Below are 27,595 nucleotides of genomic sequence, written 5' to 3'. Positions count from 1 at the left end.
ATGTGTGGTTAGATCCACACCATCCATCTAATGTGTAGAGACAAAACATGATAATACCTCAAAAATCTGAATGATCTGACCATCTGATGGACCACCCCGATCAAGTAATTATCATTCAATTTTATAATCTTAAAAAGGAGAAAAAATAGAATAGAAATTTTAATTATTTGATTATTTTGGATTTGGCCACCTAGGATGTTAATCAGAGGTGGGCCCCACTATGTAATAAAAACATATGAATAATAATATTGTTGATATAACTAATAAGATTTCTGAATTCAAACCAACATAATTACCCTGTGGATTCTATACTACCAGACTCAGATAAGTAACCCAACTTGTCTCATAATTCATTAAAATTAAAATAAATCATTATGATTGTTTGATTGATTTACTGGTTTGAATATTTTGATATGATAATTGTACGGTAAATTTATATGTGAATATTTTAATCGAGACAACTATGCCAAATATGAAAAATATGCATTTACATATCATCCCTCATTCATTGCATTGCATAATGCATGGTTGATCCTAGGGGCCCTCCCTAGAAGAAATGTCGATCCTGGTAGAGTGTTACCAGATGCGGGCTATGCCCAAGCCTACCGAAAGGTGGAAGCCTACCTAACGGGTGGATGCGGGTTGATGACTTCCAACCCAAGTAGATGGACGATCACCCCATTTGATGCATTCATACCCCATTTTACATCATTGTACATGTATTTTTGTATTATTTTAATTGATATGATTAAGAACTATGCTGGGTTATATTACTAAGCCTGGCCAGCTTATATTTTTTTATTGATGGAAAAACCGTACAGATGTGAATGAGGTAGGCCGGTGGCTCAAAAATAGGAATATGTGGTCAAGCGAGAAAGGACTTAAGGGACACTTGACCCTACTTGATAAAAGAAGAAGTTGCAGCCTTAGACTAGTCATGATATTTTTACTTTAATTATATTTAATTTTCTTAGATTGTAAATTAATTCTTTCAAGTTGTTGGACATGTTTATTTCATTTCATAAGATCCCAATTGAGAGGATCCTTAATTATGTTTATGATTAACTATTGGAATAAATGATTATTTCTTATTTTTGAGATGTTGTTGAGTATGAATGGAATGTAAATATACGGTAGACCTAGTAGGTAAATGAATAATTGTATAATTGAATGAAATTAGTACACTCAGTGTACGTGTCATGGGCCGAAACTCGAGTCTGAGGGTGCACACTCTGTACTCGAATTTCGGGGCATGACAGTCTGTCTCTTACCGCAGTGGCATTGAGGGAAGCGGATTGCGTACTGAGTAACTCAGTACGCTTAGTGTAATGAGTAAATACTGTGGGGACCACAGTGATGTATGTGTCTCATCCACGCCGTCCATCCGTTTTATTAGATTATTTTAGGGCATTATCCAAAACGTAAAGCACATAAAGAGCTAAAGAAGACCACACCACAAGAAACAGTATGCATTGAACTTCTATGTTGAAAATTTCGTGGGGGTCACAAAAGTTTTGGATCGCGCTTATATTTGTTTTTTTTTCCATTAATCCATGTCTATGTGATCTTATGAACAAGTTGGATGATAAATAAATATTAATGTGGGGCCTAGCAAGGTTCAATGGTGGAAATCACTATTACCACTGTTTCCTGTGGTATGAACCATTTGAGATTTGGATTTGCTTTAATTGTGGGCTCAAACCCTTAAATGAGCTGGAAAAACGGAAGGACGGCGTGGATAAACTATATACAGTAACGGTGGGCTCAGATGAGTTTACTCAGTACAATATGAGCGTTACGAGTAACTCCGTACGCAATCCGATTTCGACGCGGAGAAGGATCGAAGAAACAACAGTAAAAAGCGAGATGAAAACAGAAAAAGAAAGGAAAATATAAAAAATGAAAAAAGGCCGAAAGAAAGAAGGGATTTGGAAGGACGTTATCTTATTTTAAGAAGAGTCGCTCGACTCGGCCACCCAACTCTCAGTCAAATCACACACGCTCACGCAATTTGTAGAAAGAAAGAAGAGAGACAGAGAGAGAAAGATGGAATTTTGAGGAATATAAAGGGGGTAGTTGGGAACTACTACGAGAGAGGCGTGGGCAGATATCACGTGGCACTCCCTTTAAAGCCGTTAACACCCAACCCCCTCTTTTCCCATCTCTCTCTCTCTCTCTCTCTCTCATACAATGCATACATATGCAATCTTGTTGAATTTTCAAGCGTGAGAAAAAAGAGGGATTCTTTTTTCTTACTTCTACAGTGTCTGGGTTCTCATCCTCGTCTCTCAGGTCAGTTCCACCAATTCTTCTTCTTCTTCTTCTTCTTCATCATCATCTTTAATTTTATTTGGAATTTGTTTTTTTAGTGATTTTGGTTTTTTGTTTTTTTTTTTTAGTTTGTGTTACAATAGTGGATTATGGATTTTGGGCTGACCCAAATCAGATCAAAATGAGTTTACTTATACATTCAATTGGAGATCTGAAATTGTGTTTGTGTTTATTGAAATTTTTTTGGATTGTGTTTAAAGTTGCTGTTTTGTTCTCTCTCTCTCTCTCCAAACAGATTTGTATATATATATATATATATATATATATATATATATATATATATATTTTCATACATTTGTTCTGGATTTGACATGGGTTAAATTTTTTATTTTTATTTTTCCTTCCGAGTTGTAGTTTTTGTTGAAATTTGAATTGGGATCTTGGTTATACGGCTGATTACTATAATGTGCACTTGGGCTAGTTTGTTTTAGTGATTGGTTTCTAGCTCAAAGGCTGTTATTTAGAATCTGGGTGTCCTTCTTGTAACTGATGTAAATTGCTGACAAGAGGAATGCTGGATGCATATCTAGGAACTGCACTCACAAGCTAGTCTGCGAGATCAATTCATCAGTTGGGGTCCCATGGTGAATTTGCTCTAGGCAAGAAATCAGGCTAGTTCCCTCATTAGGTGGGCCACGGATGTAAATTGAATGTAAAAGGTTGGTTGTCCTCCTCTAACTGTAAAACCACCTGATGAGTTGGTGCCCTGATTACTTTGCTAGGGCACATTCACCACAGGGCCCACCTGACGAGTGGCTCAGATCCAATGCATCTAGCTGCCACATTGGCTTATGGGATGTGTGTGTTTGGTGTCTGTAGACCACTCCCACCTTGCTGGTGAAGATGGTAGTGTGAACTGTACACCCTGCCTTTATCAAATTTCGCTTTATGCTTTAGCTTTTAGAATCTGGTGTTACCAAGCTTCTTTTGGGATACTATTTGACATCTTGGATTCTTTTACCTCTTTTACATTGTTTCTTTTTCAAACTGATTATTTATTTCAATTTGTCGAGGATCCCATCAGCATCGTCATTTGTATGTAAGTCATGTCTTGTGGATAACAACCGGTAGTAGCTAGGATTCCTGTTGAAGCTTCAACTAAAAGACCAAAGTAACAAGTCAGTAGTAAATGCCGCCATATGCAGTTTCTACTCTTTTCTCCTAGAGTGCTTGCCCATGTTTAAATTTTTGCAAGTTGTGATAATTTAGTTAAAAAAGACGAAGAAGAACAATTCAGATTTGACATAGGATTTAGTGATTATTTAATTATGTATATGCAGAATGTCTGAAGCCCAAAGGGGACCAATTATGGCTGAAGTTTGGCGTGGGAATGGGTTCGCAAACGGGAAGGTCCAAATTAGGCATCCGACAACGTTATCGAAAGTGGATGAATTCTGCACAGCACTCGGCGGGAAGACGCCTATCCACAGTATCTTAGTTGCAAACAATGGAATGGCAGCAGTCAAATTTATGCGTAGTATCAGAACATGGGCTTATGAGACATTTGGAACTGAAAAGGCCATTTTGTTGGTGGCCATGGCGACTCCAGAAGACATGAGAATCAATGCAGAACACATTAGAATCGCCGATCAGTTTGTTGAGGTTCCAGGTGGCACCAACAATAATAACTACGCCAATGTGCAACTCATTGTGGAGGTCAGCACTCGGTTCTGCTATGATTTTGTTCCCAAACTCTGGTTGCTTCTGTTTCACTCCTACTGGTTTGGGAGTTTAGTTACCTATACGGCTGCTTCACCATATGCACTATTGGGGTCCATTTGGGTGCAGCCTCAAAAGGGGTGTTTGACACCTAAACAACATTTTGAGCCAAACCCCAATTTGCATTGTGTGCTTGGATGCACTCTCACAAAACCTACTCTCATCTCCTGCTTGACAAAATAGGCGCTAAAATGCCCACTTGATGAAATCCAATCAGATTGGCTTTTGTCAAGTTGACTGAAAAACAGGCATGAAAGCCCCCCTTTTGTGGAAATAACCCTTCTGCAAAAGTGTGTCCAAATGGGCCCTTGAATTGAATCGGATTAGTTAGATCAATAAAGTGGAAGTGACCAAATTGCAATTGACTGCCGTGGTATTCATATTGCGGGACTATACTCCAAATTGCAGTTATGCTTATTTTTATTCGGACTTGAAAGGAATGCAACTGCAATTTGTAGACTTCCTCATTATGCATGCTAAGGTAACTACGATTCAGTCAATTCCACTCTATTGAGGTGCAAATGCAGCCTTAAAGATTAAGCTTTTAGCAATATTTGCTCTTTCATAACATGTGTGTTCTGCAGATGGCGGAGATAACACATGTAAATGCTGTTTGGCCTGGTTGGGGCCATGCATCTGAGAACCCTGAACTGCCAGATGCATTGAATGCAAAGGGAATAATATTTCTTGGGCCTCAAGCTTCATCGATGGCTGCATTGGGAGACAAAATCGGTTCGTCTCTGATTGCGCAAGCAGCAGGCGTTCCAACACTTCCATGGAGTGGCTCACATGTAATTTTTTTACAAGTTTGGTTTTTAGTTCTTTTTACCCACTAGATATTCAAGTTATACATGCTAGCGGGTCAATACAATATTTGAAATTTCCTGCAGGTAAAAATTCCTCCAGAGAGTTGCTTGGAAAGTATCCCAGAGGAAATCTATCGAGAAGCTTGTGTTTATACAACGGAAGAAGCAGTGGCCAGTTGTCAGGTGGTGGGTTATCCAGCCATGATCAAGGCATCCTGGGGTGGCGGTGGTAAAGGGATAAGAAAGGTTTGTGTCATACTCCCAAATGATTTTCTTATCATAGACAGCATATCTCCCGTGCAAAAATTGCTTTGGGCAGTTTGCTTGTACTTCCTGGCCCGACATTTCCACAAAACATGACCACCTATGCAAATACTGAAATCACGTGGAATATTGGTGGGCACTGGGGAATTGTTAGTTGTCTTATCAACGTTCATTTCTGTTTTAAAGGAAAGCTGGTGTCATATCAGTGTTCTGTAATATTGGAAGGAGTTGTTTACTTTGCATGTAAAGGAACTTGGCTTTGAACTTTTGGGATTCTTTTCCAATTTCAACTGAACTTTATCTGCTTGCTATATAGGTTCATAATGATGATGAAGTGAGGGCCTTGTTCAAGCAAGTTCAGGGTGAAGTTCCTGGCTCTCCGATATTTATAATGAAGGTTGCTTCCCAGGTGAGACATTTCCCAATGGTCTGATCCATGTCATTAAGCTGTTGTCTTCATCTCCCAAACATAGTATGTTGGGGCTTTTGCATTTGACAATGGAAAAGATAGTTTCCATGTTGTGATTGAATTTGCTAAAACAAATAAAATACTAGAGTTAAAACCTTATCCTGACATGCCACATTGATGCCTTCTTTTAGAGCCGGCATTTGGAAGTGCAGCTACTTTGCGATCAGTATGGCAATGTTGCAGCGTTGCACAGCCGTGATTGCAGTGTTCAGAGGCGACATCAAAAGGTAACCATTTCCTTTGGCTGTTATAGCTAATTTTGACGGGTATCTCCATATCATATTGCAGCAATATAGTTTTAGTTCCAACTTCTTTTCCTCATCAATGGCAATATGTCAATATTCCATGTCGGAACCTTTCTTTGATTCTATTCTCCAACTAATTTCCTGATAGGTCAGACTGATATTTTCTTTTCTAAAGGGCCATGGTTCCCTTTTTTGAGAACATGGATGTTTAGCATCATTTCCAAGTGAAACTTTCTGTAGAAGATGTTAATACAGTCGTTTATGTCCAGATTATTGAGGAGGGTCCAATTACAGTAGCCCCGCCTGAGACGGTGAAACAGCTGGAGCAAGCCGCAAGGAGGCTTGCTAAGTGTGTAGGTTATGTTGGGGCAGCAACTGTTGAGTATCTGTACAGCATGGACACTGGCGAGTACTATTTCTTAGAGCTCAATCCAAGGTTGCAGGTTCGTGGCAATAAGCAGAAACTACACTTTCTTACAATTTTGTGTTTTTTTTCACTCACTATCGGGTCTGCTTTAGGTGGAGCATCCGGTCACCGAATGGATAGCTGAAATAAGTTTGCCAGCGGCTCAAGTTGCGGTGGGAATGGGGATTCCTCTCTGGCAAATTCCTGGTATGAGTTTGCTTATTTACAATGACTATTACATGGCTTTTGCTTGCTTATGTTGTTGTGCTGCTCACTGTCATGGTGGTTTGCTTATGCTTGCCTGTGCTTATTAGAAATCAGGCGTTTTTATGGAATGGAACCTGGTGGAGGGTATGATGCCTGGAAGAAAACATCAATCAGTTCCACCCCGTTCGATTTTGATAAGGCAGATTCGGTGAAGCCAAAAGGTCATTGTGTAGCTGTGCGTGTAACAAGTGAAGATCCTGATGATGGTTTCAAGCCTACTAGTGGAAAAGTACAGGTAAGACTTATGGGGCATGAAATTTTTTTCCGTAATCTTTCCTAATTTGTTTGTACGAAGAACTTGATTGGAATTGGTTGATTTGTTGCAGGAACTGAACTTTAAAAGCAAGCCGAATGCATGGGCATATTTCTCAGTGAAGGTACATCTTCTAGCCTTGTCAGTAAAATATTTAGGGTTGCGCTCCAGTGGTACTGGGTAGATGTGAGGTCCCAGTTATGTTTTCACAGGATCAAATCTGTCCATAAGATGCGTCACCTCAGAAAATCCTTAGAGCTTAGAAGTCAGCCAGATCCAAAACTCGGATGGGCCACAGCATAGGGGACATATTGAGATGGGACACCCACCGTTGATTAGCGTGGGGGTCTCACCGTGTTGTTCATATGTAATCAAGGCCGTTTAGACCCTTCATCCATTCTAGAAGAAGGTTTGGACAAAGATTCAGGCTGTTCGGAGACCCAGATGGGCCCCTATGAAATTCAAGGGTGGGTGTTTCCTCCAATCTTGTTCCCTTTTCTGCCGCCCACCTTAGTTTGGCTTGGGCTAGGTGCTGGGTGCTAGAAGTTTTCTCAGGTGATGCATTGGATTGTCAGGATGAATGGTGTGAATAGATCACGTGGGCCGTGTGTGTGTGTGTGTTAAATGGAAGTGCCGGAGTGTTTTCCTAGGTACTTGAGAATGGAGTGCTCGTAGGAATTTCCCCACCTATATTCTTACACATTTCATGTTCTTTTCTAGCACGTAAAAAATATTTTAGGAAGACAGGTCGTTTCTAATCAATGCTCTAAAACTCATTGTGTTGACTTGAGATTCATCCACATTGACTTGTTTTGGTGGAGATGTGAGCCCAGCCACCTTCAGATTCGTATCTAATGTGGCTTGGTTGTGAATTGCCCAGTACTTGGTTGACTCTACTCCAGCAAAGCAGCAACACTATGAATTCTGTTTTTGTCCATGAGACATGGATGATCAATGAAATACCGTCTTTCACTAAAACCTGCCTAAAAAACTTAAACACTTTTTTTTTTTTTTTTCCATGCAATAGTTTCTTATATTTGTAGATCTATTGCTGTTTCATTTTTGCAACAAATAATTACTTTTTCCCTCAATCAATGATCTTGTTTGCAATACTGGCTATGAGTAGAATCTACATCCTTGCTTGTTTGTATGACTACAAACTCCTTGAGCTTTATAGAAGACTTATACAAAGAATGTTTACATGATTCACAGTCTGGAGGAGGAATTCACGAGTTCTCTGATTCTCAATTCGGTAAGTAACTATAGTATTCATGCCCGTGAATTCTATATCCTTTCTGATTATTATCGCTATCGCTAATACTGTTATTCCATCTCAGGGCATGTTTTTGCTTTTGGAGAGTCTAGAGCATTAGCAATAGCTAACATGGTCCTTGGGCTAAAGGAGATCCAAATTCGAGGAGAAATCCGCACAAATGTTGATTATACCATTGATCTTTTACATGTAAACTTCCTATTGTTTTAGATGTCATCTCTTCTACCATGAAAATCCAAGTTCTATTACCTATTAAAAAAGTGTTCCATTTCTCCAGGAGAAGTGATTAGCATGTGGAATAACTATGTAAGTAGATGTTAATGCAAGAGATTTTATTTTTATTCAGGCTTCAGAATACAGAGACAACAAGATCCACACAGGCTGGTTGGACAGGAGAATTGCGATGCGGGTCAGGGCTGAGAGGCCTCCTTGGTACATTTCAGTTGTCGGAGGAGCTCTTTTTGTAAGCATTACTAATTTTACCATGTCATTTGTATTAAGACTGTTATTATTATTATTATTATCATCTGTGGAAGCGTTTAACATTGCAGAGTAATTAATAATCCTTTCTTTTATTATGCAACAGAAAGCATCAGCTAGTAGTGCAGCTCTGGTCTCTGATTATGTTGGTTATCTTGGGAAGGGGCAAATCCCACCCAAGGTATTGCATTATAGCATCCCTTAGCTTATTTGACTTTGGGCATTGTCTATTTAGTCTTATAACCTTTATCTAATGAGCGGACCATCTTCACTGCAGCACATATCCCTTGTCAACTCTCAAGTTTCTTTGAACATTGAAGGAAGCAAATACACGGTAATTATCCAAATGCTATGGACTCTAGTTCCAATGACGCGCTTTATCATTTTCAATTGGGTGTTATTTTTGTTTATATATATATATATATATATATATATATATATATATATGTTTTTATTTGACATGGAAATGTTGAGTACTCCACTAAGCTTGTCCGAGTTTGTCCGTTAGATTGAAATGGTAAGGGGAGGACCAGGCAGCTATAGATTACGGTTGAACCAATCAGAGATTGAAGCGGAGATTCATACCTTGCGTGATGGAGGTCTATTGATGCAGGCAAGCAGCTTACCATTTTCATCATCATCGCTTCTCATATTTATCCTGCATCAATTATATGTCTGAATTGATTTATTAGTTACAACACCCAAAAAGCTGTATTTTATGCCAGAAAAAGCGTACAGACAAGTTCATGGAAGGAGACAGTCTATCTATCTATCTGTTCTAATATTTATTTATTTATTTAATTTTGGAATGCTCTTATTTTCAATTCTTTCTCGGACCTCAAATTTTCTTTAACTTGTTGACTGAAATGTTGGAAATCATGCCCGGAGTGTGAGAAGCAAGTGATGTGATCCTCTTAGATATACTTCTTGAATTATGCTGGCTCTGATTTAGCTTTTATCTTTTTCATAAATCTATATCTATCTCTATCATCCATATGACTACTTTTATTTTTATAAGAAATGGCAAATTAAGCAGGAGCACACGGAAAACCCTTGCTTGTCTATCAAAAGAGCAATAAAAACCCTATTTACTAACAACCTGATTATTTCCAAGTTTTTCCTTTGAAAATTTATGTGCTTAGTGGTGGTGGGCAAGCAGTTGTGGTGGAATGTGTGATTCTATATGTTTTTGTGAAGGGTAAGCATTCTAAGAAATTTGTATTTAACTAATCTTTGATTGGTAAATACATTTGTTGTAGTTGGATGGAAACAGTCATGTGATATATGCAGAAGAAGAAGCAGCTGGTACTCGCCTTCTCATTGATGGAAGGACTTGCTTATTACAGGTGACACCAATTATTCCTTTTTGTTTCGTCATAGACAGTTCTAATTGAGGAGTGGGCAACCCGTCAATGTTTGGGCAAACAGCTTGGGTTGTGGGTTTGCTCCCCACAGACATGAGTTCAATTCCCCTCCCTGTGGATTACGCAATGCACGTGGTTGGCAGGTGATTGCGTGCATCTGCAAGGAATAGTCTCGCCTTAAAAAGGGGGAGGGACACCCTGTCGTCATCAGAAGAAAAAAATAAAAAAATTGAGCGGTCAAAATGTGTCCTGCACTCGATGTATTCAGAAGCGGCATTGTTCTTTAATGTTCAACTACAGAGAAATGATGTCGTGGGATGTGCTTCATGGACGTCCCTACAATACACATGGCAAAACTTTATGTTGTTTGGGATCATTGATCTGGTGCCACTGTGGATGGACTGTAGCCCCTAATTGAAACTACTGCTGTGTTTTGCCAGTTGAATGTGGATAATCTTTCGTTTCAATTTTGACCATCTGTTTAGGAGCCACTGATCAGATAGCCATAGGCTGATCATCTGAGACCTTGGTCTTTTGCATTGACACGATGGCCCACCAAATCAATGATCCTAATCACCACATTTGGATATGCTTTGGTTATACTTCACGGATAACTATGTGAAGCACATCGTAGTAGCATTCCTCTTGAGTATATAATGTGTCATGTTGTTGATAGCTTCTTGGAGGTTTACCTTTTTAATTTAGTGCATTGGTACATTCTTCTTGACTTGTCAGTTTTTCTTCATCTTCACTAAATTTGCTTCTTAAGCAGGCAAATCTGTAGGAAATATTTTCCTCTGTTATTTCTTATGTGTTTATTTGGCTGGTACATCCTTTGTATGTTGGTTGTATATGAGCAGAAGTTAGTAATGAGATCTTTTCTATGCTATTCACAGAATGATCATGATCCTTCCAAGTTAGTTGCTGAGACACCGTGCAAGCTGCTTCGTTTTTTAGTTCCGGATGGTAGTCATGTGGACGCGGATGAACCATATGCAGAGGTTGAGGTTATGAAGATGTGCATGCCTCTTTTGTTACCTGCTTCTGGAATTATTCATTTCTTGATTTCCGAAGGCCAGGCAATGCAGGTAATTCTTCTAGTCTAAGATGCTGAGCATCTTGTTACTGTCAAATTTTTATGAGCCTGTAGCTCAGTGGAAGAAAAAGAAGAAGCTATTTTACTGTCAGAAAGGAAAAAAAATGAGTTTTGGTCTTGCCCTGCATTTTATTTTAAATCTTGCATTTGAATTTTCATTGTCGACATTAAGGTAGTTCTTCGATATTCAATCAAATTGAATTGCAAAAAATTCAATGCAACCAAGAGTTAATGACCCAAGTGGGGCTATTACCACCCCATAATGAGGGACTAGTCTCTTGTCTGCACTCACTCATTGTTTCTAGTCCAACTTGAAACGCATGGAATTACAATTGGGGCTTTGTTAGTCATGATGAATTAAAGTAGCGGTACCCCCATGGTGGTCATTTCTCCTGTAATGGATTGCAATTCAGTTTATTTGAGCATCCAAACACACCTTATGTCTGTTAAAGATGGATGTGTCCATTTTCTTATACACTTCCTATGGTGGGTTATGAGGTCTGATATGGTTTTAGGGCTTCAATTGTGGTGCAACCTAGTTATCAAAACAATTAGATATTGACACCGAATCTCAAAGAAGTGGGCAAGAATTACACGTGTAAGAATATTTGAATAGCAAGTGAGAAATAACTTTATTAATATCTATCAAACTTCTTCTTATAGTACTTACGGAAACTCACCCTTCGAAAAACTTAGAATGACTACTTCCTACACCACCCTTCTTTTTTATAGACTCTCAATTGAATCTCTAATGAGAATTCCCTGACGAAGAGATTGATTTTCAAATCAATTATAGTTGACTTCAAATCAATCTAATCTACCTAAAATGGTAAAAGCCTAATAATATTAAAAACAAATATAGAAAATAATCTTAATAACATCTCTAAATTAGCCCCATATCTTCAATCACAACCTTCTCTTATCTTTAATCACTTCTTTATATCAGCCCCCATATCCTCCAAAAAATAATAAATTGCAACATTTGATCTAGGCCCCCAAATCTATAATAAAGTCCAACAATCACCACAAGTTTCGCCCTACAGTGGGTTGTGGGCCTACATTATTGTTTGGGCCTATACTGGGGCTAGGTGGGCTGTGGGCCTGCATCAAATTGAGTGGTTTTCAGGATGATTGCAATTATGGTTTTGTAGTATTTGACCTGCCCATATACAGCATTGGCTGACAGCATTTTCTGTTGCAGGCTGGTGCTCTCATAGCAAGGCTTGATCTCGATGACCCTTCAGCTGTAAGAAAAGCAGAACCATTTCACGGATGCTTCCCTGTCCTGGGCCCTCCTACTGCAGTTTCTGGAAAGGTTCACCAGAGATGTGCTGCGAGTTTAAATGCTGCCCGGATGATTCTTGCAGGCTATGAGCATAATATCGATGAAGTAAGGAATGATGGATGACTTGAATAAACTTATACTATGCATGCTGAGTGCAGCAATACTAAATACAGACTTTTGAATATTAGAAGGAAACCATACATGCTAGACCTTCTATTTGTATTGGCAACCACTGCCCTTTGTTTTATCATACTTCTCTTTTTTCAGCGAAATAAGACGTTATGTATCAATAGTGATAATAGCAATAATAATGGTAGTAGTAGAAATGATAATGCCTTTCTTGGCCTGTGGAATTTATTTTGAATAATTGGATTTGAAAAAAAAAATGCATTGTGCGAAACAAGGACTCGTAGCCTTGTCCCAACTATTTGGGTTTGGCTTTGTGAATCCTGTTTCGCAAGCACAATATCTTCAATAGTTTTCTTATGCACTGTAATGTTTCACTGTTAGAACAGATTTTATGCATGCACCGTTCTGTCTTTTCGTTTCTCCTTTTCTTTCTATGAAATTTGGCTTTGATTACATCACTGAGTAGCAAATCTTTTTCAGGTTGTGCAAGATTTGCTGAACTGCCTGGACAGTCCTGAGCTCCCTTTCCTACAATGGCAAGAGTGCATGGCGGTCTTAGCAACCCGCCTTCCAAAGGATCTACGAAACGAGGTTGGTTCATATCTTATGCTTCCTTTTCACCATTTCTCAGCTTGAGATGTTACTGATTCTTATGAATATCAGCTGGATGCAAAGTTCAAGGAGTATGAAGTGATCTCAAACTCCAAGAAAAACATAGATTTTCCAGCTAAATTATTGAGAGGGCTTCTTGAGGTCAGTGACACTTTTGTGCATGTCTCGTAATTCCTTAATTGCATATTCTTCCCTTTTTTAGGTGAACAAATCTCAGGTTTTAACTTGAAATTGTGCTGTAGGCACATCTCTTGTCCTGTCCTGATAAAGAAAGAGCTACCCAAGAAAGGCTTGTGGAGCCTCTAATGAGTCTTGCCAAGTCATATGAGGGTGGAAGAGAAAGTCATGCCCGTGTTATTGTGCAGTCCCTTTTTGAGGAATATTTATCCGTTGAAGAACTTTTTAGTGACAACATTCAGGTCTTTTATATTCCTTAAGATACCAACTATATTGGCTGTCTTCGTTAGATCTATCCTTATTGCATGAAAAATATTAGTTATTAGCTTATAATTAGAATCATGTACCGAATAATGAATATTGGTGTCGCTGATAAATGGACAACTCACAGAATAGGCCTCATGGAGTTGAGACTGATGGAATTACCTCATTCTTTTCCATACTAAGTCCAAAATCCAAATTCAACCCATAATCTCGAGGCATTGTCTGTATTTTTCTGGTGGAAATGACTGCTATTTGTTTCTTCTCAATATTCTTTCGTAAATTTCTAGTCCTGCGTGTTGAACAGCTGCATGCATATAGAGGCACTTACTTTCAATATTATCATTTTCCATAGGCGGATGTAATTGAGCGCCTTCGGCTTCAATATGAGAAGGACCTCCTGAAGATCGTGGATATTGTGCTATCTCATCAGGTATTTACTTACTGGTTATATTTACTTGGTCATTAGGGCTGCAACTTGGGTTCAGATCAACCCGAATCCAATGGACCCAACCCAAGTTTGCATAGGGTGTCAACGTCCTTAGGTTGGGTTCGGGTTGGAAAATGGCAACCTGATTTGAATTCGGGTTGGGTTTGGGCTGAGCAAATTCGGGTCAGGTTAAGTAGGGATGGAAGTAATCACATGCGTTGGGTCGGGTTGAGGTCGGGTCGGGTATAGAGGACTTCGGGTTGAGGTAGGCACATTGGGTTGGAATTTCCAGTTGGGTCCTCTTGAGGTTAGCTTGGGCTCAGGTTGACTCTCAACCCGATCCAACACTTCCCGACTTGCACCCCCAATGCTCATGCTTGTTTCTGCTTTAAGGTGTTTCTTTGTTGGTGCTTCTATAGTGACTTAATCATTATGCATATGTTGGTGTGCTTTCAGGGTGTTCGGAGTAAAAATAAGCTGATACTACGACTTATGGAAGCCTTGGTTTACCCTAATCCAGCTGCCTACAGGGATAAACTGATCCGGTTTTCTGCTCTCAATCATACAGTTTACTCTGAGGTTCAAGATTCAATTACTTTAGTCTATCATTCTATGCTGCTCCAAAAAATTATTGGATGTATCTGGTGTTCATTTGGTGACACTGATTATTGGAAATTATAAGGCCCCGACATAAAATCATACATAGTTAAAAGTACCATGCATTGCTTTGTCTGTCTTTTTGTTTTTGTTTTTTTTTCTCCTTACAATAGAAAATCACCAAGAGAATTTGCAGATAGACTCAGGGTGGGGTTTCTAGATATTTATTATCTATACGGATATCTCTTCCTTGTAGATATCTCTTTCGTTCCATTGATTTTATCTTTTCTTATCAATAAAAACATTACTTACAAAAAAGAAGACTAGAAGAAAAGAAGTAAAAACCCTTATAAATATGGGACTCCTAGGGTCCTACCACTCTTGGCAGTTGTGTTTAGGAACTATCTGCTCTACATCTTGCAGGTTATCTGCTACATGTGAGTTTTCTTCTGCTTCTATTTTATCTGAAGAGAACGGATCACCTACAGGTGCCTGCATCATAAGTATTTTTCAGCCCTTGGATGCATTAAATATATATATATATATATATATATATATATATATATATATATATATATATTAATCTGCTGTTTAAATGCATCCAAGGGCTGAAAATGCCCTGTACCACTTGTGGTGGCAGTGTCTGTAGGTGATCAGTTCTCTTATCTGAAACCCCCCATTCAAGTGTGTGGTAAAACCCACTAAGTTCCCTTGATTAAAGTTCTTGTTTTTTTTTTTTTTTTTTTTTTTTTTTCTGAAAGTGCTAAAATTGGGTGTGCAATTTGAATGTGTTTTCTACAGTTGGCACTGAAAGCAAGCCAGCTGCTCGAGCAAAACAAATTGAGTGAACTCCGAACGAACATTGCTAGAAGCCTCTCAGAGCTAGAGATGTTTACAGAGGAAGGTGAGCATGTACACACACCCAGGAGAAAAAGCGCAATTGATGAGAGGATGGAAGACCTTGTGGGTGAGTCCTTGGCTGTTGAAGACGCCCTTGTAGGTTTGTTTGATCACAGTGACCACACTCTTCAAAGGCGGGTAGTGGAGACATATGTGCGGAGGTTATACCAGGTAGGATTAAACAATCATATTTATCTCATATATTTGCCAATGCTCATCGCAACTATTCAATACATATCTAACTCAGTTCTTTCTCAGCCCTATCTTGTGAAGGGAAGTGTCCGGATGCAGTGGCATCGATCTGGTCTTATTGCTTCCTGGGAGTTCTCCGAAGAACATATTGAGAAAAGAAAAGCTCCTGAAGACCAAGTGTGTGATGAGCCAGTGGTAGAGAAACACTGCGAAAAGAGATGGGGAGTCATGGTTATCATCAAATCTCTCCAGTTTCTACCAAATGCAATTAATGCTGCATTGAAGGAAGCTACCCATTGCTCGAGTTTTGGTTCTCTTCGCGAGACAGTATCAAATGGAACTTTGGAACCGAATAGCCATGGTAACATGCTGCATATCACATTAGTTGGCATCAACAATCCTATGTGTTTACTCCAGGATAGGTATTTCAGGCCTCATTTCCCCCCCCCCCCCCCTCTCTCTCTCTCATTATTATTATTATTTTTTATTTTTTGCGTAGTGGAGTGCTATTTCTACCCCCTAAAATTGATATTTCCCATAAAGGGGTGATTTGGTACCATTAAGTTTCGTATGCGAGTGCTCTTACCATCTCGGCATTGACCAAATTACCCTTATGGTGTGAGGAACTAACAATTTTACTAGGTGGAGATAACTATTCCCTCGTAGTGCATACACCATGCGTGGGGCACAGCTAGGGGTGCAACTCAAGCAGGTTGGCTCAAGTTGATGGTCAACCTGAGCACAACCGGACCTCAAGAGGACCCAACCTCCAACCCAACTTGACCCGACTTCCAAATCAAGCTGCCCAACCTGTACCCAACCTGAAGTCCCATATAATTGACCCAACCCGACATGACTTGACCAGAGCTGACCCAACTCAACCCAAATACATGCAATTGTTCCCAACCCGGTCTAACCCCACCCAAATTTGCTCACCCTGAACCCAAACCGAATTCAAATCAGGTTGGCATTTTCCAACCGGAACCCAACCTGAAGACCTTGACAACCTGACCAAACCTGAGCTGAGCTTGTGTTGGGTCAGTCAGGTTTGGGCTGACCTGAACCCAAGTTGCAGCTCTAGGCACAGCAGCATGAATCTGGATGCGAGGCTACAGTTTCTCAAGATTTCCCAAAACCTTGTGTGTTGCACAAACTCATCTATTAAATTTAACTGCCAGTTGAATTTTGCATTGGATAGCAGGTATCCCTTTTGTTAGCTGTTGTACTCATGTAAATTCTTTTGCAGTGGCGATGAAGATCAGGCTCAGGAAAGAGTAAATAAACTAGCCAAGATACTGAAAGAAAGAGATGCGAGCTCCAGCCTTCGTGGTGCAGGTGTTGGGATCATCAGCTGTATCATACAGAGGGATGAGGGGCGTGCACCCATGCGGCACTCCTTCCACTGGTCATCTGAAAAGCTTTACTATGAAGAAGAACCCCTACTGCGCCATTTGGAACCGCCTCTATCAACTTTCCTTGAACTGGTTTGTTATTTTAATGCCCTGTCCTGTTATAATTCCTTTTCTTTTGATTTTTGCCCATATCTCCTGAACTGAGCTTTTGGAATTTATTGTCCTATGTTCTAATCCAGGATAAGCTTAAAGGCTACGAAAATATACAGTACACGCAATCTCGGGATCGCCAATGGCATATCTACACTGTTGTGGACAAGCCATATAATATCCAAAGGATGTTTCTTCGAACTCTTGTTAGGCAACCCAATGCAGCTACAGGGTTTTCTTTATCTCAAGGTCTTAATGCAGAAACAACTGAAGCACAGCTGAATATGTCCTTCACTTCTATCAGTGTATTGAGGTCCTTAATGGCAGCACTTGAAGAGTTAGAATTACATGTGCATAATGCAACAGTCAAATCAGAGCATGCCCATATGTACTTGTGCATCTTACGCGAGCAACAGCTAGATGATCTTGTACCATATTCCAGGTGAGTATTTTAATCAGTTATGCTATCTCATTTTCTTATGCCTTCCATCTGATCCCACTCTCGAACCATCAATGCCAGGAGGGTTGATATAAATCTCAGCCGAGCAGAAACTACAGTTGGCATGATCTTGGAAGAGCTAGCATTGAAAATCCATGAATCTGTTGGTGTAAGGATGCATAGGCTAGCTGTTTGTGAGTGGGAAGTGAAGCTTTGGCTGGCTTCTGTTGGACTTGCTAGTGGTGCTTGGAGGGTTGTAGTGACGAATGTTACCGGTCACACTTGCACGGTGCATGTAAGTTTCTAATTCATTTATGATGGTTCATGTGACCTTCTTTTGGAACATGATTGCTGTAAGATTTACCAGTGTAAGTATCGTTTGGATGTAGCCACCCTCAAATTGTGTTTGGCCAATTCCAAGCCAACAGGGTAGGCCTGGCATTTGGGTGTCATGTAATATGGAACCAAGGTTTGACATATCGTTTGATCCTGGTACGTTTCACCCAATACATCCGGTATTGTCTGCAAACATATGGCTATATTGGCCTGTATCGGCTTGATTTGACCCTGTATCTGTCATGGACTATCCGATACACAAAAACCAATTTGCAAACTATGTATAGAACCCGTATCATGTAGGCTCCCCCCCTTCCCACTTTTTCTGCCTCAAATCACAAGTCAGATATATAAGATATCTTGGCTCCAATTTGATGCTTGCTTATCATGTTGGCCTTGGAACCAGGAATATCTTTAGTAAGCAAAGTTTATTATTATTATTATTTTTGCTGCTAAGGTTTCTTTGGTTTTGGCTCTGATAGGTCGACATGTTTATTTTTCGGTGTTTTTCGAGACTAACTTGCATACATATATATTGCAGATATATCGAGAGCTAGAGGATGCCGACACACATGAAGTGGTCTTTCATTCTGCCTTCTCTGTCTCCGGTCCTTTGCATGGCATGCCCGTGACTGCCCGTAATCAGCCATTGGCAGACATTGACCGCAAGCGACTTCTGGCAAGGAAGAGCAACACTACTTACTGCTATGATTTTCCACTGGTGAATACTTAGCCTTCCATTAATTTACTGCCAATTGGGTTTAGAGATTTTGCGATACTATTTTGTGGTCCTGTTCAAAATGGTTTTTCTTCATAAATCATCCTTAGTGGAAAGGATTGTCTTTTGCAGGCATTTGAAACGGCTTTGCAAAGATTGTGGACGTCTCATGTCCCGGGTGCTAACAAACCCAAGGACAGAGATCTGCTGAAAGTCACAGAGCTGGTTTTTGCCAACAAACAAGGAGCATGGGATACTCCTCTGGTCCCTGTCAAGCGACCTGCTGCTCGCAATGATGTAGGCATGGTAGCCTGGCGAATGGAGATGCGCACTCCTGAGTTCCCCAACGGAAGAACTATTCTAATTGTTGCGAATGATGTTACATTTAAAGCTGGATCCTTTGGTCCAAGAGAGGATGCATTCTTTCTCGCCGTAACCAACATGGCTTGTGCGGAGAAACTGCCGTTAATTTATTTGGCAGCAAACTCTGGTGCGAGAATTGGGGTGTCTGAAGAAGTGAAAGCTTGCTTCCGAGTCGGATGGTCTGATGAAACAACCCCAGAGCGCGGGTTTCAGTATGTTTACTTGACCCCCGAAGATTATGCACACATCAGTTCATCTGTGATAGCGCATGAGTTGAAGCTTGAAAGTGGTGAAATCAGATGGGTCATAGACACCATCGTTGGAAAGGAGGACGGGTTGGGAGTTGAGAACTTAACTGGCAGCGGTGCCATTGCTGGTGCTTATTCAAGATCGTACAGGGAGACTTTTACCTTGACGTATGTAACTGGCCGAACAGTTGGCATAGGTGCATATCTTGCTCGTCTTGGCATGCGTTGCATTCAGCGCCTTGATCAGCCTATAATTCTGACGGGGTTTTCTGCACTGAACAAGCTTCTCGGGAGGGAAGTATACAGCTCCCATATGCAACTAGGTGGCCCAAAAATCATGGCAACAAATGGGGTCGTTCATCTGACTGTGTCAGATGATCTTGAAGGTGTTTCAGCCATTTTGAATTGGCTCAGCTACGTACCACCCTACATTGGCGGGCCACTTCCTGTCTTGGGTTCCTTGGACCCTCCGGAGAGGCCTGTGGAGTATTTCCCAGAGAACTCGTGCGATCCTCGTGCAGCTATTTGTGGCATTCAGGATAACAGCGGCAAGTGGTTTGGCGGTATTTTTGACAAAGATAGCTTTGTAGAGACGCTGGAGGGTTGGGCTAGGACGGTGGTAACAGGAAGGGCAAAACTTGGAGGAATACCTATTGGAATTGTTGCTGTCGAAACACAGACGGTGATGCAAATTATCCCTGCGGACCCTGGTCAGCTTGATTCTCATGAAAGGGTTGTTCCCCAGGCAGGACAGGTCTGGTTTCCTGATTCGGCCACCAAGACTGCTCAGGCACTGTTGGATTTTAACAGAGAAGAGCTTCCACTTTTCATCATGGCCAACTGGAGAGGTTTCTCAGGTGGGCAGCGGGACCTCTTTGAAGGGATTCTTCAGGCCGGCTCAACCATTGTCGAGAACCTCCGATCCTATAAACAGCCAGTCTTTGTCTACATCCCCATGATGGGCGAGCTTCGTGGAGGTGCATGGGTTGTTGTCGACAGCAGAATCAATCCAGACCACATTGAGATGTATGCAGAAAGGACTGCCAAAGGCAACGTTCTTGAACCAGAAGGGATGATCGAGATCAAGTTCAGGTCGAAAGAGCTCCTGGAGTGCATGGGTCGGCTTGACTCCGAATTGATTACACTGAAGGCGAAGCTTCAGGAGGCCAGGAGTGGCGGGGCCCCCAGTTCCGTACAAGCACTTCAACAGAGCATAAGATCTCGTGAGAAACAGCTTCTGCCAGTCTACACTCAGATCGCAACCAAGTTTGCGGAATTGCATGACACTTCCCTCAGAATGGCTGCGAAAGGGGTGATCAGACAAGTTGTTGATTGGGGGAGTTCCCGATCGTTCTTTTACAAGAGACTAAACCGGAGAGTTTCAGAGGCGTCGCTGATCAGGACTGTTAGAGATGCTGCCGGTGAGCAGTTGTCTCATAAATCAGCAATGGCCCTGATCAAGAAATGGTTCATGGTGTCCCAGCCTGCCGAAGCCCAAGAGGACATCTGGGAAGATGACAATGCTTTCTTTGCTTGGAAAGATAACCCTCAAAACTATGAGGAACACTTGCAGGAATTGCGGGTTCAGAAGATTACCCTTCAGCTATCAAGTCTCAGTGAATCCGTGTCAGATTTGCGAGCTCTGCCTCATGGTCTTGCTGCCCTTCTTCACAAGGTAAACCATTGGTTAACTATCATGCTTTATGTAACAGTATCGTTTTATAGGCAAGAGCTTGTAGGGATGCTCAATGCAATCCGTTGAATTCATTATAGAGGAAGTGATCAAAGTGGGCCATTTCCATTTAAATCATTGATTTAAGTATTGGTTTCAGAGTGCGATTGCATGGGGACCAAAACCAGGACAACTTGCCCCGACTCGGTCCCCATCTCAGTATGTTGAATCATATCGTTTTGAAATCGATATTTAAAACTATGATTTTAATTCACAGTGACCACCATGCCCCCTAATAGCAATTTTGTGTGATTCTATTTGGAGTTGAGGCAACAGTAATTGCAATTTACAGTCCAACCGTCATGAAATCCAGTAGGGCTTGCCCTGTGTTTTGTTTTTGTTTTTGTTTTTTTTTATTTTTATTTTTTTGCTTTTTATGGAACTGACTGACTGCAATTCAATTTGATTGGAGACCCAAACACAGCCTAAAAGAATTGAATGAAATAAAATGGAATGGGGTAAAAACTAAGCAGTTGATTATTGGAATTAAATGCAGGTTGAAGCATCGAGCCGAATGCAGTTGATCGAAGATCTTAAGCAGGTTCTCAGCTGATCCCACATACTGCAGTCTGTGATGGTTGTAGATTTTGTTTCTTGGAAAGTGGACGTCATCTGCTGTTATGTATTGCATGTCAGGAATAACATCTGATCACAGCCTAGTAATGTTAATTCACCCACAATACATGGGTAGGAGGTTCTCACCTTTCTCTCTGAGTTTTTATTTATGAATTGCTGCTGCAAATTGTAAATTTTGGTAGATATCCATGTGATGTAGAGCTCTAGGAGATTTTCATAGGGATCTATATTTGTTCAGGAGAGATTTTCAAATCCTTGTCTGTTAAGGAATGCAATTTATGAAGAAATAAATCATGAAGGTTGATTAGTGGACCGTTGGGTCTGCAGTTGCCTTTCAGAATTGATCACATTATGAAACTATGCATTTTGATGGCTGTCTATGGTATGTAATTTCCTGAGCAAAATGTTGAGGTGTCTTTGGTGAAGATGGTCGCATCAGGGAGATTCTTGGGGATGTGGTTCATCACTCGTGGGGCCCATCAGATCATCGGTCCGATCATCAGATCATCGGTCCGATCATCATACTACATACATTTGCAATAATTATCCTACCATTCCTTGGATTGCATACTGAGTTGGATTGCATACTGAGTTACTCAGCATGCTTTTATCACATTGAGTAAACTCTGTTGGGCCCACCATGAATGTATGTGGTTTATCACCGCTTCCAGGAAACGGTGGGAATAATGATTTCCACCATTGAAACCTTGCTAGGGCCCATAGTGATGTTTATTTGTCATCCAACCTGTTCATCAGATCACACGGACATGGATGAAGAGAAAACACAAATATCAGCTTAATCCAAAACTTATGTGGCTCCCAAGAAATTTTCAATGGTACTAGTTCAATTCACACTGTTTCCTGTGGTGTGGTCCACTTGAACTTTGGATATTCTTCATTTTCGGGATCAACACCTAAAATTATATGGTAAAATGGATGGACGGAGTGGATCAAATACATAAATCACAGTGGACCGTACAGAGTTTACTCAGTACGCATTCTGTCCACTAATTCTCCAAAAAGTTGGCCAATTTAGTCAAAATCCCAACTAAAAAAGAAAAAAAAGAAAGAAGAAACACTGGAATCCAGAAGATGGTAAGAAAACAGCAAATCACTGCCGTCTTCACAAAAAACTCTGCTTAATAAGAACCTTCAGGATGCCCACATCTCTCTCTCTCTCTCTCTCTCTCTCTCTCTCTCTCTTCCATCTTTCAATGGCTATTTCCATTCATATGAATTCAAAGATAGGACACCCAGCAGCCATATTTCCCAAATCATGTCCACGGAAAAAGCATAGCAAGAAGAATAATGCATTTTCATGTAGAGCTAGTAATCTGAGCAGAGAGAGGAATTACTACAAAATCCTCTCTCTTGATTCTGAGAACGTCAGCTTGAATGAAATAAAGAAGGCTTACAGATGCTTGGCTCTTCAATACCACCCCGACGTTCGCCCACCTAGACGAGAGGAATTGATGCAGATGTTTGTCGAGCTTTTGAAGGGCTTACAAGACACTATCTGACCCAGCTTCGCCCAAAAAGTACAACTCCGGTTTGCATTTGGTCGATACAAGGGATCCAACTCAGAAAGATGAAGCTGAATCGAGATTTTCCAAAGAGGCTTGGGAAGGTCAGCTTCTTGAACTGAAAAGAAGGTCCATGGAACTTCTTAGAAGGAAGAAAGATGTGTGTAGAGAGAGAGAGGCCCACTCAATAGACGGTGTGGATCCATGAAAAAAAGAAGGCCCTTCTTGGTTGATAGTTGTAAATTTGCAATCTGATGAGTGAGAGCGTGTTTGTTTTCATTGAAAGCATTTATGAAAAAACAGATGTTGAAGATAGTACAGAACATTTATTATTTCAATCAATTCAGAAAATGGAGAATGTGGGTAAGCAAATTAATGAGATGGATCTAAATAGTTTCTCACAAAATTTGAAAAAAAAGAATTAAAAGGGCACTCAGATTTCATATACTTTCATCTTGAATCTCTTTTTCAATTTCTTAATCTTCTTTTTATTCTCTTTCTTCTTCGTTTCTTTCTTCTTCAACTCTTCTCTCTTCTTCTTCTCTCTTTCCTTCATCCTTTTCTTTTCCTCTTGCTCCTCTCTCCTCCTCACCTTTTCCTTCTCTTCTTTCCTCCTCATCTCTTCCACTACCTTTCTCAGTGTCTCTTCCAATTTCCTTCTTTCCTTCTCCCTTTCCTTCCTCTCCCTCTCTTCCATTTTCCTTATCTCTCTCTTTCCTTCCTCTCCTTCTCCTTTCTCTCTTTCTCTCTTTCCCTTTCTCTCTTTCTCTTCTTCTCCATCTCCTCCTCCTTCAAACCCCTTGTGGGCTTCCTTCCTATGGTGAAAAACATTGGTTGAGGAATTTGTAATGTTTAGCATAGAAGAAAGATCATATATAAGATATATATTTGTATTTTAGAGATTAGTTAGTTTTGAACACTAAACCTGTCTCTTCCTTTTGCCTTCTAAGGCCTCCAGGCCGGATGGATACAAAAAAGGCAAGGACAAAGAGACTGTCATTTACAATGCAATGCCATGAAAATTTAAAATTTTTAAAGGCTTATAAGACATGTTTTGCATCAATGCCCAATAATCGCATCATTAAGATGATACTAGCTATCCGCTTGTGGGCATCAATGAACGGTTAAAAGAAAAATGAAAATTAGCTGTCCATGTTAGATATAAAAGAAAACAAATTTTGAGAAGTGATCCTAAGCTAGGTACTGGAATCGTCCATGCCAATCAATCTGGAATGTTGAATCAATGGACCACATCTCGGATGGGCCAAAAAATATAAATCATGCTACTCTAATCATTACCATTGTCTTGTTGATAAGATATTTAATGGACAAGTGGTCATAACTTATTTTTCATTCAACATACACATTCTAGCTTTCTCCGTCACCCATTGAAGAAACTACTAAGTCAAAAGAGATCCATCTGTAAAGGACAATGAGAGACCTGTGCCCTCTTAGAATGATGCGAACATGTCCATCAAAATGATTCAAGTACTAGGCCCCTGAGCGTGCATATAAGCACCAACCATCCAGTTGGTGCGACTCATCTTTAAATGAATTTGCTCCCAGATCCAGGAAAAATAGGGACATTCAAAAGATAGAAGTTCAATAGTCTTTGTAGCGCATGAACAAAAGGAACAAGTGCTATCCTTGATAATTCTAATTTTGAACATCATGCCCTTTGTCTTTATTTTACCAAGAAAAACCATCAAAGCAGTGAAGAAATGCTTTGGGATATTTCCTTTAAACCAAACAAGCTCAACCCAATGCATAAGAGGAAACCTTGGTCTAACAGCTTCAATGGTAGAGACCATAGAGTTGCGACCTTTAGGACAAAAGGTCTAAATAATCTCATCTTGAAGGGAATAAACAGAATTTCTTTTACGTCAACAAATATTTCTGCAAGATAAGCTGACCATTCGTTGTTGGAGATGAAAGCGCAGACTCGTATGTCCGATCTCATGCCAAGAACATAAATCGGCCTTTGACTGAACCAATTAAGGAGACTAGAGTCACCCAACCATGGATTAAACCAAAACTAGTCAATCTACCATTTCCAATAAAATATTTAGTGTGGCGCCTGGCAATAGGACATTGACTCAAAATGCTGCACCATACCCAAGAGCTTGAGGTAGGAATGTGAACCTCCCAAATGGATCTCCCTCTCATGTATTTATTCTGAACCCATTTGCACCATAGGCTGTCCTCACTTTCTAAGATTTTTCAGAATTGCTTGATTAGGCAGACTTGACAGATGTTTTCAGGGAGAAAACATCAAGGCAAACTTCTAATGTGCTTTTCAAGAAGCTTATAGCAAGTCTTTGGCAACAAAAATGCATATGACCAAAAGATGTGATACGATGAAAGAGTTGATTGGATCAATTCTAGTCTGACTCAACTGCTTGTTCATTTGATCAAGAAGCAGCTCATAATCACGAATGCGGAGGAGATGGGAGGAGAAGAGGGAGACCAAGATATCTTATGGGAAGGCTACCTCCACATTCAGGATAGCTTTAATGGCCTTCTTGCATTGACAGGATCTAGAAAAGATTATCACACTCTAACCAAAGTTAATTGCAAGATCAAAGTGACTATTAAATTTATTAAATAGACATTTAAGATTATAGCTGTAAGTAGGTTAACCTTTGAGAACATCATCAGGTCATCAGTAAATAACAAATGAGAAATGGTCAGAAACCCTTAGAGAAGGGTGAAGGGATGAGACCATTATTACAACATTTGGATATGTACATTTGATTGCTAGTTCTATTTCAGGAATAGTGACAAGCACGGAAAGGGCGTCTCCCCTGTTTCTGAGCGAGTTTACAGATATTGTCCAAAAGCCTCAAATCTACTTGAGAACTATATTGCTCACTTGAAATGAGAATTCTCTTTCAATGGAAGTTTTTGAGGTATGGATCTTTTGTGAACCCCACCATGATCTATGTGTTAGATCCATACCATCCATTCATTTTTCACATAAGTTTTAAGTCATTAATCTAAAAAGGAGGCAGATCCAAAGCTCAAGTGGACCACACCATAGGAACAAGTGGGATTGAAATACTACTGTTGAAACCTTTCGATGGCTCACCATGACATTTATTTGCCATCTAACTTTTTTTTTTTTTTTAACACACGCACCCGCCACGTACCCATGCATGCCATAGTGGGATTTCACCACCTGTGGGTTTCGAACCCAAGACCTCGTGTTGAAACTCGTGAGAGTCTACCACCCGGGCAAGGACTGGAACGCAAAAAACCCATATCCGGATGAAGGGAAAAAAAAAAAAAAAAACAACACAAATCCAACGCCTTATGTGGCCCAAAGAAATTCATTTCTTACTTTTTCCTGTGGGCCGGGTGGTTCACTTGAGATTTAGATCCTCTTCACTAGTTCACACATACCAATGAAAAAACACAACTACCAGCTTGATCCTCGCCTTCTGTGGCCTGAAGAAGTTTTAAATGGTAGATATTGAATTCCCACTGTTTCCTGTGGGATGGTCCACTTGAGATTTGGATCATGCTCTAAAATGATCTCGCAAAATAGATGGATTGTGTGGATCTAACACATACATTATATCGTTTGGACCATCCAAATTCCACGCGTCAAAACTTTCCGTTCAATTTTCCCTGGAATCGGAATGCATAGCGTGCAACAAAACAATACTTGGTTGAATTTTCATGCCCCACCGTGATGCATGTGTTTTATCCATGCCGTTCATCAATTTTCCCAGATAAACTTTCAGGAAGCACTGAGTAAACTCTCAGGGCTCCACTGTAACTCATGTATTTTATCCACTCTATCCATCCATTTTTATGACTTTAGCCAAAAAATGAAGCATATCCAAACCTCAAGTGGACCACACCACAGGAAAAATGCGAATGGAACATTTACAATTGAAAATTGCTTGGGGCTAAAGAAGTTTTGGATCAAGCTGATATTTGTTTGTGATCTTATGAACAGGTGTGCCCCGGGAAGGACAGTGAAAATCATTATTCCCACTGTTTCCTGCCATATGGTCCACCTGAGCTTTGAATATGTTTCAATTTTGTGCTCAACCCCTAAATTAAGCTGGAAAAACGGATGGACAGTAGATAAATCACATACATTCATGGTGGGCTCAATAGAGGGGAATTCAATTTCAAATTTAGGACATGAGAAAAAACAGAAGGGAAATTCGAATCTCAGGACCTTACCACAGGAAACAGTTGTTCTTGAATGACTATGGTCCAAAAAATTCCTAGGGACCAATGTAATGTTTACCTACCATCTAACCTGTTGATTATGTTACATGTACTTGGATGAAGGTAAAATACAAATGAGACATTTTTAATAGTGGATATTCAATCACCACTGTTTCATGTGGTATGGTAGACTTGGATCTGACACATTCTTAGGCTGGTTACCTAAAATGGTTTGGAAAAATGGATGCACCATATGGATAAGACACATACATAACGTGGGGCTCACATCACCGCCGGTACTGGAAGGGTCACAACCGAAATCGAGTCCTCTTTTATCTCCTTCAGTAGTTGAAAATCGGTGTATATATTGACTTAGATTTCTTCTTCTTCTTCTCTCTCTCTCTCTCTCTCTCTCTC

General features: G+C 40.2%; 1 protein-coding gene across 1 annotated transcript; it reads left to right on the top strand.

Moving 5' to 3' along the window:
* The first annotated feature begins 1,894 nt into the window (after nucleotides 1-1,894).
* LOC131242208 (acetyl-CoA carboxylase 1-like) lies at nucleotides 1,895-21,653 on the top strand. The gene is made up of 32 exons (XM_058240722.1): nucleotides 1,895-2,292; nucleotides 3,612-3,987; nucleotides 4,635-4,841; nucleotides 4,941-5,102; nucleotides 5,437-5,529; nucleotides 5,721-5,816; nucleotides 6,104-6,277; nucleotides 6,354-6,447; nucleotides 6,555-6,742; nucleotides 6,834-6,884; nucleotides 7,973-8,012; nucleotides 8,098-8,222; nucleotides 8,380-8,496; nucleotides 8,620-8,694; nucleotides 8,791-8,847; nucleotides 9,022-9,126; nucleotides 9,773-9,859; nucleotides 10,774-10,965; nucleotides 12,175-12,363; nucleotides 12,868-12,978; nucleotides 13,051-13,140; nucleotides 13,242-13,418; nucleotides 13,793-13,870; nucleotides 14,324-14,446; nucleotides 15,266-15,535; nucleotides 15,623-15,978; nucleotides 16,803-17,040; nucleotides 17,148-17,500; nucleotides 17,579-17,792; nucleotides 18,375-18,554; nucleotides 18,684-20,837; nucleotides 21,391-21,653. The coding sequence occupies exons 2-32, from the start codon at nucleotides 3,613-3,615 to the stop codon at nucleotides 21,445-21,447; spliced, it is 6,828 nt and encodes a 2,275-aa protein (XP_058096705.1). The 5' UTR covers nucleotides 1,895-2,292; nucleotide 3,612; the 3' UTR covers nucleotides 21,448-21,653.
* The last annotated feature ends 5,942 nt before the right edge of the window (nucleotides 21,654-27,595 follow it).

The sequence above is a fragment of the Magnolia sinica genome, chromosome 4 (assembly GCF_029962835.1).
Source record: "Magnolia sinica isolate HGM2019 chromosome 4, MsV1, whole genome shotgun sequence".
NCBI classification, from domain to species: domain Eukaryota; kingdom Viridiplantae; phylum Streptophyta; class Magnoliopsida; order Magnoliales; family Magnoliaceae; genus Magnolia; species Magnolia sinica.
Note: the sequence above shows the minus strand (reverse complement) of the source record. Positions and strands in the feature narration are given on the sequence as shown.

Bases quoted from the DNA above. Each gene is read 5' to 3' on its own strand.
- LOC131242208 (XM_058240722.1), top strand. From the start codon at position 3,613: ATGTCTGAAGCCCAAAGGGGACCAATTATGGCTGAAGTTTGGCGTGGG. The intron at 5,103-5,436 runs GTTTGTGTCATA...CTTGCTATATAG, and splicing joins GTGGTAAAGGGATAAGAAAG to GTTCATAATGATGATGAAGT. The intron at 6,885-7,972 runs GTACATCTTCTA...CATGATTCACAG, and splicing joins GGGCATATTTCTCAGTGAAG to TCTGGAGGAGGAATTCACGA.